We start from the raw sequence: 12,312 nt of genomic DNA on the forward strand, positions 1-12,312 counted from the left end.
TGTGCGATGACCTGAAGTCTGAGATTCTGGATGCATCGATTTAAATTTTAAAACATATTTCAGTGCATATTTCAGACCAAACCCCCCCCCCCCCCCCAAAAAAAAAAGTTTATAAAGTGATCTGTTTGGGTTCATACTGTTTTCATTGTTACTGTTAAAAAATATCTTTAAATGTATTTTGTAGGAATGACCCCAGATTTCCAGGTAATACATCAAATATGGAAGAATCTCTGAGCAGAACAAGACTCTCAGGACTTTATCATTTCACAAATGTTTCACTCATCGGGTTAATTTCGTCACTACAATAAAACTACAGTTATTGTTTTTGTGCTGCTCGTCTTTTTAAACAGGAAATCAAATATTCTGAACTCTTGACTCATGTGATGTTTGTGTTTTCCACAGAATCTGGGGTTTTTCAGACGTGTGAGCTCAGACACAGGAACATGGCCGCGGCGCCGCTCGGTGAGGAACACGTTTAATCTTCAAACTGTTACATCACTGTTATATTCATGTTCCCAAACCAGTTGAATGTGTCTAAGTCTAATGTGTTTAAGTTTGTATTATGTGTGGTTCATTTTGCAATATTTTAACTAAATATCTTTTCTCTTTCAGCTTGTGATTTCCGAGTCGTGATGATCGGAAAGAACCAGGAGGAGAAGGCGAAACTGGGCACTTTCCTCACAGCGAAGTCCATCTTTCCTTACGACAAACTGTCCAGACAGAGCAGCGTGTTCAGCGGAGACTGGAGGAACTGTGCAGTGAAAGTTTACAACACCTCAGACCTGCTGAGGGCAGAAGAGTCCAGAGTGAGAGACGAGACACAGCGTCTGCTCCGTGTGACTGAACCTGGACCCAACGCCTTCCTGCTGCTCGTCGACCCTTCAGACTTCAACAGAACCGACCGCGACAAACTCAGGTCTGTGCTCAGGTGTTTTGGAGAAGACGCGCTGAAGTCTTCTCTGATCATTGTGACCGACAGTGACTTGGGCTGGAACCAGCATTTCAACGCCCTCAAACAGGACTGTGGCCATCGCCTGATCCAAATCAACTTTAACGATTTCTACGGACGCGTTCAGCAGAATTTAATGGACAAACTCCAGAAGATGATCAGTGATAATCAAAGGGAAACTTTTACAGGACAAAATCAAAAAACAATAGAATCTGAACATATTTACGATTACCCAAAAGTCGTCTTAAATATGGTGATGTGTGGGGGTTTCAGAGACTGGAAGACTTTAGCTGTTAAAGCAATTTTGGGGAAAAAGCAAAAACCATTAAAACTTTCCAAGTGTGTGAAACATGTGGGCACGTTTGGCAGGAGGACAGTGTCCATTATAGAGCTGCCGGCTCTGTCCAGTCTGACGCCGGACGCAGCCAAACAAGAGGCTCGCAACTGCTTCTCTCTGTGTGACCCAGCAGGAGTCCACGCCTTTGTGGTGGTCCAGCCTGTGGGTCCCCTCAGCCCTGAGGACCAACAGGAGCTGGACGCCATCAGGAGAGAGTTCACCTCCAAAATGAACGCCTTCAAAATGATCCTGTTCACCGTGGACTCAGAGTCTGGAGCTTTAGCCGTGTCCAACTTCATCAAGAGCAGCAAAGACCTACAAGATCTTTGTGAGAGCTGCAGCCACCGCTACGCCATCCTCAACATCAACGACAAAAAACAAGCTTCCAGCATCATCAAGATGGTCGAGGAGATCAGCGATTATGGATTAAAAAGTTTGAGAAAATCAGAGGCGAAACCTCAAGTCGCACAAAAGCCTTTGAAGACTTACGATAAAAAGACAAGCTTTATTCCAAATCCAGTGAAAGAATCTTTACGCATCGTTCTGATCGGGAAAACAGGGTCTGGAAAAAGCGCCACCGCCAACACGATTCTGGGCAGAGATGAGTTTGAGTCTAGAACCTCCCAAACGTCCGTCACAAAGTTGTGCAGAAAAGCAGAGGGGCAGATCGAGGGCAGGTCCGTGACCATCGTGGACACTCCAGGACTGTTCGATACAACTTTATCCAACGCCGAGGTCCAAGAGGAGCTGGTCAAATGTGTCAGTCTGTTGGCGCCCGGGCCACACGTGTTTTTACTGGTGCTGGAGGTCGGTCGTTTCACTCGAGAGGAAAAAGAGACAGTGAATCTTATTCAGAGCTTTTTTGGTGATGAATCAGATAAATATACAATAGTTCTCTTCACCAGAGGAGACGTCCTCAGAAACACAACCATAGAAGAGTTCCTCACTGGAGGCCAGACTCTGGGGACGCTTGAAAAATGTGGGAACAGGTACCACGTCTTTAACAACAAAGACAAAGAGAATCGAAAACAAGTCCACGACTTACTGCACAAGATCGACACAATGGTGGACGAGAACGGCGGCGGATATTACACTTCAGAGATTTTCCAAGAGGCTGAAAAGGCCATTGAAATAGAAACTGAAAGAATTCTCCAGCAGAAGGCGCCAGAAATCGAAAAGCAGAAACGTAACATTGAAGAGTGGCACAAAAATGTCATCAAAAGTGCAAAAAGTAAAATTGCAGCGATGAAAAATACATTTGAACTGGACATTTTGCAAAAGCGCAAACAGGTTCGGGAGCAGCAGAGGAAGATCGAGATGGAACAGGAGAAGATCAGGGAGTTTGAGGAGAGGAGGAAAGAGGAGCAGAGACTTCTGAAGCTGGAGGAGGAAAAGCAGGTGCAGAAGTGGAACGACAGATACAAGAACTTAACGAACCCGAGCAGCACCGGGCGACGGCGGCGCATGAGCTGTGCCCTGGAAGAGTTCCAGCTGGACAGGATGGCCTTGTACCAGCAGAGAGAACTGCTCCAGATCAGATCGGAGCGGGAGGAGCGAAGACGACAGGAGGTGAGCACGCAGTTCGAGACGCTCCAGATCGAATACGAAGAGGCGAAGAAGCTTTACGAAGCCAAAATCCGCGAGGACGAGTTGAGACGCAGAGAGGAGGAGCAGGAGATGAGGGCCGTGGAGGAGGTGTACCTAAAACAGTTAGAAGCTCTTCATCAGAGAAGTTACGACGAGGCGAGGAAGCAAGCGGAAGCGTCCAACGACTTCCAGGCTAAATACATCAAAGACGACAAGGCGGATCTGGAAAAACAACTGGAGCAGATGAAGGCGGAGCAGAGGACGAGCGACCGGCGCATCCTGCAGCAGCTCAAAAGAAGCAAATCCTGTCTGAAGGATTATAACCTGATGATCGAGCGGCAGAGGCAGGAGATGCGAGCGCTGGGGCGGCTGCAGACGAGTCACGACCCCGAATTTCTGATGAGCGGCGTGGAGGAGCTACGGAAGCAACACGATGAAGAAGTTCACGTCTGGATCCAGGACAAAGTGACGAGCGCCGCGGACAGTAACGCCTGCGTCGTACTCTGATTATTATTATAAAAAACCGTTTTGAAGATCACGACGTCCTGAGATCTCGATTATTGACGCGAGGAACAAACTGTCCAATCTTCTTTTGTTTCTATAAACCAACATGTTACAGTTTGTAGAGACGGAATCAAATCCGTGTGTCATTCGTTCATTTGTTTTTCAAAATAAAACCAAAAATAATAACGGACTAAATAACAGACGGATAATGGACTAAAGCGGGACTGAACCAGGACTAAACCAAGACCGAACCAGGACTGAATTGGCCTCAATCCCGGTCTGGTCCCGGTCTCAGTTCTGGTCTCAGTTCTGGTCTCAGTTCTGGTCTCAGTTCTGGTCTGGTCCCGGTCTCAGTTCTGGTCTCAGTTCTGGTCTGGTCCCGGTCTCAGTTCTGGTCTCAGTTCTGGTCTGGTCCCGGTCTCAGTTCTAAACTAGGACCTGAACCAGGAGTGTCAGGACGAGCCCGCGTAGACTGTCGGGTGATCAGGACTAAGACCAGGACTCAGACCAGGACCAAACCGGGACCAAACCGGGACTGAGATTTAGACCTGGTTCAGTCCTGGTTTAGTCCTGGTTTAGACCTGGTTTAGTCCTGGTTTATTCCTGGTTTAGACCTGGTTTAGACCTGTTTTAGGCCTGTTTTAGACCTGGTTTAGACCTGGTTTAGTACTTGTTCAGTCCTGGTTTAGACCTGGTTTAGTCCTGGTTCAGTCCTGGTTTAGTACTTGTTTAGTCCTGGTTTAGTCCTGGTTTAGTCCTGGTTCAGTCCTGTTTTAGTCCTGGTTTAGTCCTGGTTCAGTCCTGTTTTAGTCCTGGTTTAGTCCTGGTTCAGGTCTGGTTTAGTCCTGGTTTAGTCCTGGTTTAGTCCTGTTTTAGTCCTGGTTTTTGATTTAAACACAAAATCAAACTGAAAAATCAAATCATCTGTTTTTTGTTTTTTTCTTATTTTAGTTTTTATTTTGAAAAACAAATGAAGTCACTTTGAGTCACTTTATCACTTGAACTTTGCTGTGTCACTTTTAACGGGAGTAAAAGTAAAAAAAACAGGAGTTGTTGCGTCTTTATTTTGTCTTTGAGATGTTATTGTGTTTTTTTGAAAGGTTTTGAACGGACGTGACCTGGTTTATTTCACCGCGCCCACTGACGCGTTATTAAAGTGTCACTCACGGTTTTGTTAAACTCTTTTAATAACCACGTTTGGCTCCTTTGAAAACTTCCTGATCCTTTTACAAAAGCTGCGTTCGTTTAAATAAAAAAAAAAAAAAAAAAGTCCTTCTCCAACCGCGTCGTTTGTTTTTCAAAATAAAAGTCTAATTCTTCATAATTTGTCTCCAAAACAAACAAAAAAACAGATAATTTGTTTTTTTTTTCACTTTTCAATTTTGTGTTTAAATGAAAAATGGAAAAAAAAATAAATAAATAAATAACGGTCGTTTCCCCGTTTACGAAACTTAAAACGCCGATGTTGGACTTTTGCGCCGCATACGGACTAAACCAGGACTAAACCAGGACTAAACCAGGACTAAACCAGGACTAAACCAGGTCTAAACCAGGACTAAACCAGGACTAAACCAGGACTGAACCAGGACTAAACCAGGACTGAACCAGGACTAAACCAGGACTAAACCAGGACTAAACCAGGACTAAACCAGGACTAAACCAGGACTAAAAACAGGACTAAACCAGGACTAACCAGGACTAACCAGGACTGAACCAGGACTAAACCAGGACTAAACCAGGACTAAACCAGGACTAAACCAGGACTAAACCAGGACTAAACCAGGACTGAACCAGGACTAAACCAGGAAACCAGGACTAAACCAGGACTAAACCAGACTAAACCAGGACTAAACAGACTGAACCAGGACTAAACCAGGACTAAACCAGGACTGAAACCAGGACTAAACCAGGACTAAACCCAGGACTAAACCAGGACTAAACTAAACCAGGACTAAACCAGGACTAAACCAGGACTAAACCAGGACTGAACCAGGACTAAACCAGGACTGAACCAGGACTAAACCAGGACTGAGCCAGGTCTGGACAAGGACTAAACCAGGTCTAAACCAGGTCTAAACCAGGACTAAACCAGGACTGGACCAGGACTGAACCAGATCCGGGACCAGACTGGGACTGAGACCAGGACTTAGATGAGAACCAGACAAGAACTGAGTCCAGGACCGGGACTGAGACCGGAATCAGACTGAGACCAGGACCAGACTAGGACCAGACCGGGACTGAAAACAGTTTAGTCCTGGTCCAGTCCTGGTTTAGTCCTGGTTTAGACCTGGTTTAGACCTCGTTTAGTCCTGGTTTAGACCTGGTTTAGTCCTGGTTTAGTCCTGGTTTAGTTCTCTGTGTAATCTATTTATTTCAACAAAGTAACTGTAATCCAATTCCCACTCACTGAAACAGTAACTGTAACTGAATACAGTTACTCATCATTTGTACTCTGATTACTCTGGTACATGTAATCTGTTACTCTCTGACACTGCTTACGACAAATAAACAAAGATCTTTACTGAAATTAAAATAAATATTTATAATAAAAGAAAAAGAAATTTAAATCACAACAGCGTCAACAAACTGTTAAACAAATAATCAATAACGGTTCAATAAAAATGCTGCTCTGGAAATGAAACCATCTGATGATTGTTTTTGCTGAAACTTGATCTCAACGTTTTGGACGTCGGCCATTTTCACTTTTGTTGTTGTTGTTGTAAGAAGCAGGAAAAGATTTTCACAACATGTAACAGATGATTGATGAACCAGATGATTGATGAACCAGGTGATTGATGAAACAGGTGATTGAATCATCATCATCTGGTTTACACAAAGTCTCCAAATCAATAAACGATGAGCCGAGATTTTACAACTGAATCAATGAATCAAAAGAAAAATGAACAACTGAATCAGAATAAAGTTGAGTTAAAGTTAAACGTGAACTTCACGTGACAGGTCAGAATATTTATATATATATATATATATATATATATATATATATATATATATATATATATATATATATATATATATATATATATATATATATATATATATATATATATATATATATATATATATATATATATATATATATATATATATATAAAATGTGTTTTTCTCACCTTCCATGGTGGTTGGTCTCTCACCCTCATTCAGCTCAGGTCGTCTACCAGGTCCTGGGAGCTTGACAGTTCTTCACAGTATCTTTGCTGTTCCCAGTTCTGCACTTTTCTGGACTGAGATGTTCCGTTGTTTTTCCTGGTATCTGTTGTGTCTCTTCCAGTTTGGGGGTTACAGCCCCGAGTGTCCGATCACCACAGGCACCACTGATGCCTTTACTTTCCAGGCTCTCTCCAGCTCTTCCTTGAGCCCCTGGTATTTCTCTAGCTTCTCGTGTTCCTTTTTCCTGATATTACCATCGCTTGGTATTGTGATGTTCCAGTTACAAGTACCTTGGTGTCCCACAAGCAAATGGCTCCTCGAAGAGGCAACAAGGAAAGTGGCTACGGCCAAATACCTGCAAAGAGTGAGGCAAGTCCTTAGAAGCAGCTCAATGGCAAGAACAAGGTGCAGGCAATCAAACAGCTACGTCCTGCCAGTGATCAGATCCCTGCAGGGATTGTAAGCTGGCCAAAGGAGGAGATACAGACCACAGATGTTAAGACACGAAAGCTCCTGACCTGCATGGAGGGTTCCATCCCAAATCCAGCACCCTGAGACTGTACGCAGGCCGGAAGGAAGGGGGCCGAGGACTAGTGAGTGTGGGAACCACTGTCCAGGATGAAAACATCCAANTATATAAATAAATAATCACACCACAACACCAGGTTTAAGATTCTGTTTTTAAATGTCTCATCTTTTATACTTTTGTCATTTTGGTGAAGTTTTTCCAGAAGTTTTTCTGAGGAACTAGAATCAAAACAAGAGACAAAACTAAGAGTCTAAATCAGAGGCATCCAAACTTTTCCAGGTCTAAACCAGGACTAAACCAGGACTAAACCAGGACTAAACCAGGTCTAAACCAGGACTAAACCAGGACTAAACCAGGACTAAACCAGGACTAAACCAGGACTAAACCAGGACTAAACCAGGTCTAAACCAGGACTAAACCAGGTCTAAACCAGGACTAAACTCAGAGTTTCAGCTGCTTCTCTCTGGTCTGAGGTTTTTAGTCTCAACATCTAGAACGAATCGTTTTAAAAGGAGCTTCGTTCCAGCCGCTGTTGAACTGATGAATAAACTGTGATCTGTTTATCTAAGTTTGTGTGTTTTGAACATATTTAATATTTAATATTTATTGTGATTTTAGCCGAGCCTGATGGATGAATTGAACTGGTCGTTTATGGAACAAACCGTCTGGACACTTTACTTTGTAATTGTGATTTTCTGTGTGTTTTGTGGATGATGAAATGTGAAATGTGGAACCTGCTGCTCAAATCTGCAAAACAAATTTACCTACGGGTACGAATAAAGCGACTGAACCGAACTGAAGAAGTGTCAGACTCCAGACTCTGGTGGACGACCTGAGCTGCATGAGGAGACACCAACACTCTGGAACCTTCTGTAGATATAATAAAGAATAATAATAATAATAATAATAATAATAATAATAATAATAATAAAAGAGCACAGGTTTATTTATTTAGTGAAGTGAAGGTTTAAAGTGGGAGAAAAAGTCTGTCCTCGTGTCCAGTGTTGGGAAAGTTACTTTTCAAATGTAATCCCCTACAGATTACAGATTACATACACCAAAATGTAGTTTGTAACGGAATCCATTAAATAACTTAAAGTGAGTAATGTAATCTGATTACTTTGGATTACTTGATTTGCTGTAGAGAAACAAAGACGAGGAAATCTTCACATCAAATATTTTGTCTGATAAAAGAAAATAAAAAGTCCAAACTTTACTTAAACAAATTACAAATATTATTGATAGAAAACGAAGAAACACGTCCACATGGCCTGGTTCAGTCCTGGTTTAGTCCTGGTCTAGTCCTGGTTTAGTCCTGGTTTAGTCCTGGTTTAGTCCTGGTTTAGTCCTGGTTTAGTCCTGGGTTTAGTTCCTGGTTTAGTCCTGGTTTAGTCCTGGTTTTAGACCTGGTTTAGTCCTGGTTTAGTCCTGGTTTAGTCCTGGTTTAGTTTAACTGGTTTAGTCCTGGTTTAGTCCTGGTTTAGTCCTGGTTTAGTCCTGGTTCTGGTTTAACCTGGTTTAGTCTGGTTTAGTCCTGGTTAGTCCTGGTTTAGTCCTGGTTTAGTCCTGGTTTAGACTGGTTTAGACTGGTTTAGTCTGGTTTAGACCTGGTTAAACTGGTTTAGAACCTGGTTTAGACTGGTTTAGACCTGTTTAGTCCAAATTGGTTTAGAGTTTAGACCTGGTAGTTTAGACCTTGCTGGTTTAGACCTGGTTTAGACCTGGTTTAGTCCTTTTTTAGACCTGGGTTTAGTCCTGTTTAGACCTGGGTTTAGACCTGGTACCTGGTTTAGACCTGTTTCCTGGTTTAGTCCTGGTAGTCCTGTTTAGACCTGGTTTAGTCCTGGTTTAGTCTGGTTTAACCTGGTTTAGACCTGGTTTAGTCCTGGTTTAGTTTAGACCCTGGTTTAGACCTGGTTTAGTCCTGGTTTAGACCTGGTTTAGAGTTTAGACCTGGTTTACCTGGTTTAGTCCTGGTTTAAGACCTGGTTTAGACCTGGTTTAGACCTGGTTTGTCCTGGTTTAGACCTGGTTTTAGTCCTGTTTAGTTTAGTCCTGGTTTAGTCCTGGTTTAGACCTGGTTTAGTCCTGGTTTAGACCTGGTTTATTTTTAGACCTGGTTTAGCTGGTTTAGACCTGGTTTAGTCCTGTTTGTGGTTTAGACCTGGTTTAGTCCTTGTTTTAGTTTAGTCCTGGTTTAGACCTGGTTTAGTCCTGGTTTAGTCCTGGTTTAGACCTGGTTTAGACTCTGGTTTAGCCTGGTTTTAGACCTGGTTTAGTCCTGTTTAGACCTGGTTTTAGACCTGGTTTAGACCTGGTTTACCTGGTTTAGTCCTGGTTTAGACTGTTTTAGACTGGTTTAGACCTGGTTTAGACCTGGTTTAGTCCTGGTTTAGACCTGGTTTAGACCTGGTTTAGACCTGGTTTAGTCCTGTTTAGACCTGGTTTAGACCTGGTTTAGTCCTGTTTTAGTCCTGGTTTAGACCTGGTTTAGACCTGGTTTAGACCTGGTTTAGACCTGGTTTAGACCTGGTTTAGTCCTGGTTTAGACCTTGTTTTAGACCTGGTTTAGACCCAAGTTTAGACCTGGTTTAGTCCTGGTTTAGACCTGGTTTAGACTCTAGTTTAGACCTGGTTTATTCCAGATTTAGACCTGGTTTAGACTGGTTTACCTGGTTTAGACCTGGTTTTAGACCTTGTTTAGACCTGGTTTAGACCTGGTTTAGTCCTGGTTTAGACCTTGTTTTAGACCTGGTTTAGTCCTGGTTTAGTTTGTTTAGACCTGGTTTACCTGGTTTTAGAACCTGGTTTAGACCTGGTTTAGACCTGGTTTCTGTTTAGACCTGGTTTAGACCTGGTTTAGACCTGGTTTAGATCTGGTTTAGTGTCTGGTAATGAGTGGAATTATGGAAAACAAAAAAAAAACGAAAAGTGGGGTTTTACCCAAAATGTGAAACAGTAAAATCCCTCTGTTTAATCCATTTACTTCAACAAAGTAACTGTAATCCAATTACCACTCACTGAAACAGTAACTGTAACTGAATACAGTTACTCATCATTTGTACTCTGATTACTTTTCCTGTGGTGACATCAGCAGAGGGATTCAGTTTTTCGCTCACGCTTCACTTCACTTTGAGGATTTTCCACTGTTTGGTTTTTGACTTTTCTTCTTCTTTTCTTCCACTGAAGCGATGTTCAAGTCTGATAAACGTTTCACACGTTGACGCCGCCAAACCCACAGTCGCAGAGGAAGTCGGGTCAAACGAGGAGGACGCACCTGTCAAACTTTCAGAAAAACGATGACGCTCGTGTCGACTCGTACGTGAAGTGACTCGGACGCTTCTGCACCTGTCACGTTTTATCTTGTTCCCCTGTCAATCATCCCTCCAGTTTTCCTCTAAAGACGCTTCAACTTCAACTTCAACTTCAACTTCAGCTTCAGCTTCAACTTCAACTTCAACTTCAACTTCAACTTCAACTTCAACTTCAGCTTCAACTTCAGCTTCAGCTTCAGCTTCAGCTTCAGCTTCAGCTTCAGCTTCAACTTCAACTTCAACTTCAGCTTCAGCTTCAACTTCAACTTCAACTTCAACTTCAGCTTCAACTTCAGCTTCAACTTCAACTTCAACTTCAGCTTCAACTTCAACTTCAGCTTCAACTTCAACTTCAGCTTCAGCTTCAGCTTCAGCTTCAGCTTCAGCTTCAACTTCAACTTCAGCTTCAGCTTCAGCTTCAGCTTCAACTTCAACTTCAGCTTCAACTTCAACTTCAACTTCAACTTCAGCTTCAGCTTCAGCTTCAACTTCAGCTTCAGCTTCAACTTCAGCTTCAACTTCAACTTCAACTTCAGCTTCAACTTCAGCTTCAACTTCAGCTTCAGCTTCAAGCTTCAACTTCAACTTCAACTTCAACTTCAGCTTCAGCTTCAACTTCAACTTCAGCTTCAGCTTCAGCTTCAGCTTCAACTTCAACTTCAACTTCAGCTTCAACTTCAGCTTCAACTTCAGCTTCAACTTCAACTTCAGCTTCAACTTCAGCTTCAGCTTCAGCTTCATCTCTTTGTTTTCATTCGATCCTTCAGACGACGATACAAAACACTTTTCAACACAGTGACTTTTTGATGAAGTTTAATGCCACAATACAGGCAGTGTTGGGAAAGTTACTTTTCAAATGTAATCCCCTACAGATTACAGATTACATACACCAAAATGTAGTTTGTAACAGAATCCATTAAATTACTTAAAGTGAGTAATGTAATCTGATTACTTTGGATTACTTGATTTGTTGTAGAGAAACAAAGACGAGGAAATCTTCACATAAGAAGTTTTGTCTGATAAAAGAAAATAAAAAAGTCCAGATTTTACTGAACCAAATTAAAAATATTATTGATACAAGAAGAAGAAACACGTCCACAGCCTGGTTTAGCAGGACCTGGTTTAGTCCTGGTTTAGTTTACCTGGTTTAGTCCTGGTTTAGACCCCTGGTTTAGTCCTGGTTTAGTCCTGGTTTAGTCCTGGTTTAGTCCTGGTTTAGACCTGGTTTAGTCCTGGTTTAGTCCTGGTTTAGACCTGGTTTAGTCCTGGTTTAGATCTAGCTTAGGCCTGGTTTAGTTTCCAAAAAAAAAAGGGTTTTAGCCCAAAATGTGAAACAGTAAAATCCCTCTGTTTAATCCATTTATTTCAACAAAGTAACTGTAATCCAATTACCACTCACTGAAACAGTAACTGTAACTGAATACAGTTACTCATCATTTGTACTCTGATTACTCTGGTACATGTAATCTGTTACTCCACAACACTGACACGATGGAACATTCAAGACAAAGTGACATCATCCCCGTGGAGACGAGCGAGTGGAAGTTCCTCCAGGGACACAAACTGAACCTGAACCAGGACTAAAACCAGGACTGAAACTGAACCAGGACTAAAACCAGGACTGAAACTGAACCAGGACTAAAACCAGGACTGAAACTGAACCAGGACTTTTTGTGATCTATTTTATTTTATTATTATTTATTTTTTTAACACAGTTATTATAAATTCCTGGTGAAAGTTTGTCTCGTTTAAACCTGCTGCGGTTTTCATTTATTCTAAATTCCAGAATATTTGAGGAGGTAAAAATACTAAAGTTGTTGAGTCTGACGTCTGGACGCTCCTTTTCCTCTTTGTTTCTTCTTTATGTCTGTGATTCTTTTTGTTTTGTACAAACTCAAAGAAGCGTCACAAACACGAACGACAC

At 42.1% G+C, this 12,312-nt stretch overlaps 2 protein-coding genes across 2 annotated transcripts in view; one reads left to right on the top strand and one right to left on the bottom strand.

The window, feature by feature from the left end:
• prdm6 (PR domain containing 6) overlaps positions 1–12,312 on the bottom strand; it is a 182,688-nt gene that overhangs the window by 86,729 nt on the left and 83,647 nt on the right. The window lies entirely within an intron of this gene.
• On the top strand, positions 1,425–3,380 carry LOC110171340 (trichohyalin-like). The gene has a single exon (XM_020937042.2). The coding sequence runs from the start codon at positions 1,515–1,517 to the stop codon at positions 3,378–3,380; it is 1,866 nt and encodes a 621-aa protein (XP_020792701.2). The 5' UTR covers positions 1,425–1,514.

The sequence above is a fragment of the Boleophthalmus pectinirostris genome, unplaced genomic scaffold (assembly GCF_026225935.1).
Source record: "Boleophthalmus pectinirostris isolate CB_2022bp ecotype Guang Dong unplaced genomic scaffold, ASM2622593v1 HiC_scaffold_4, whole genome shotgun sequence".
NCBI classification, from domain to species: Eukaryota; Metazoa; Chordata; class Actinopteri; order Gobiiformes; family Gobiidae; genus Boleophthalmus; species Boleophthalmus pectinirostris.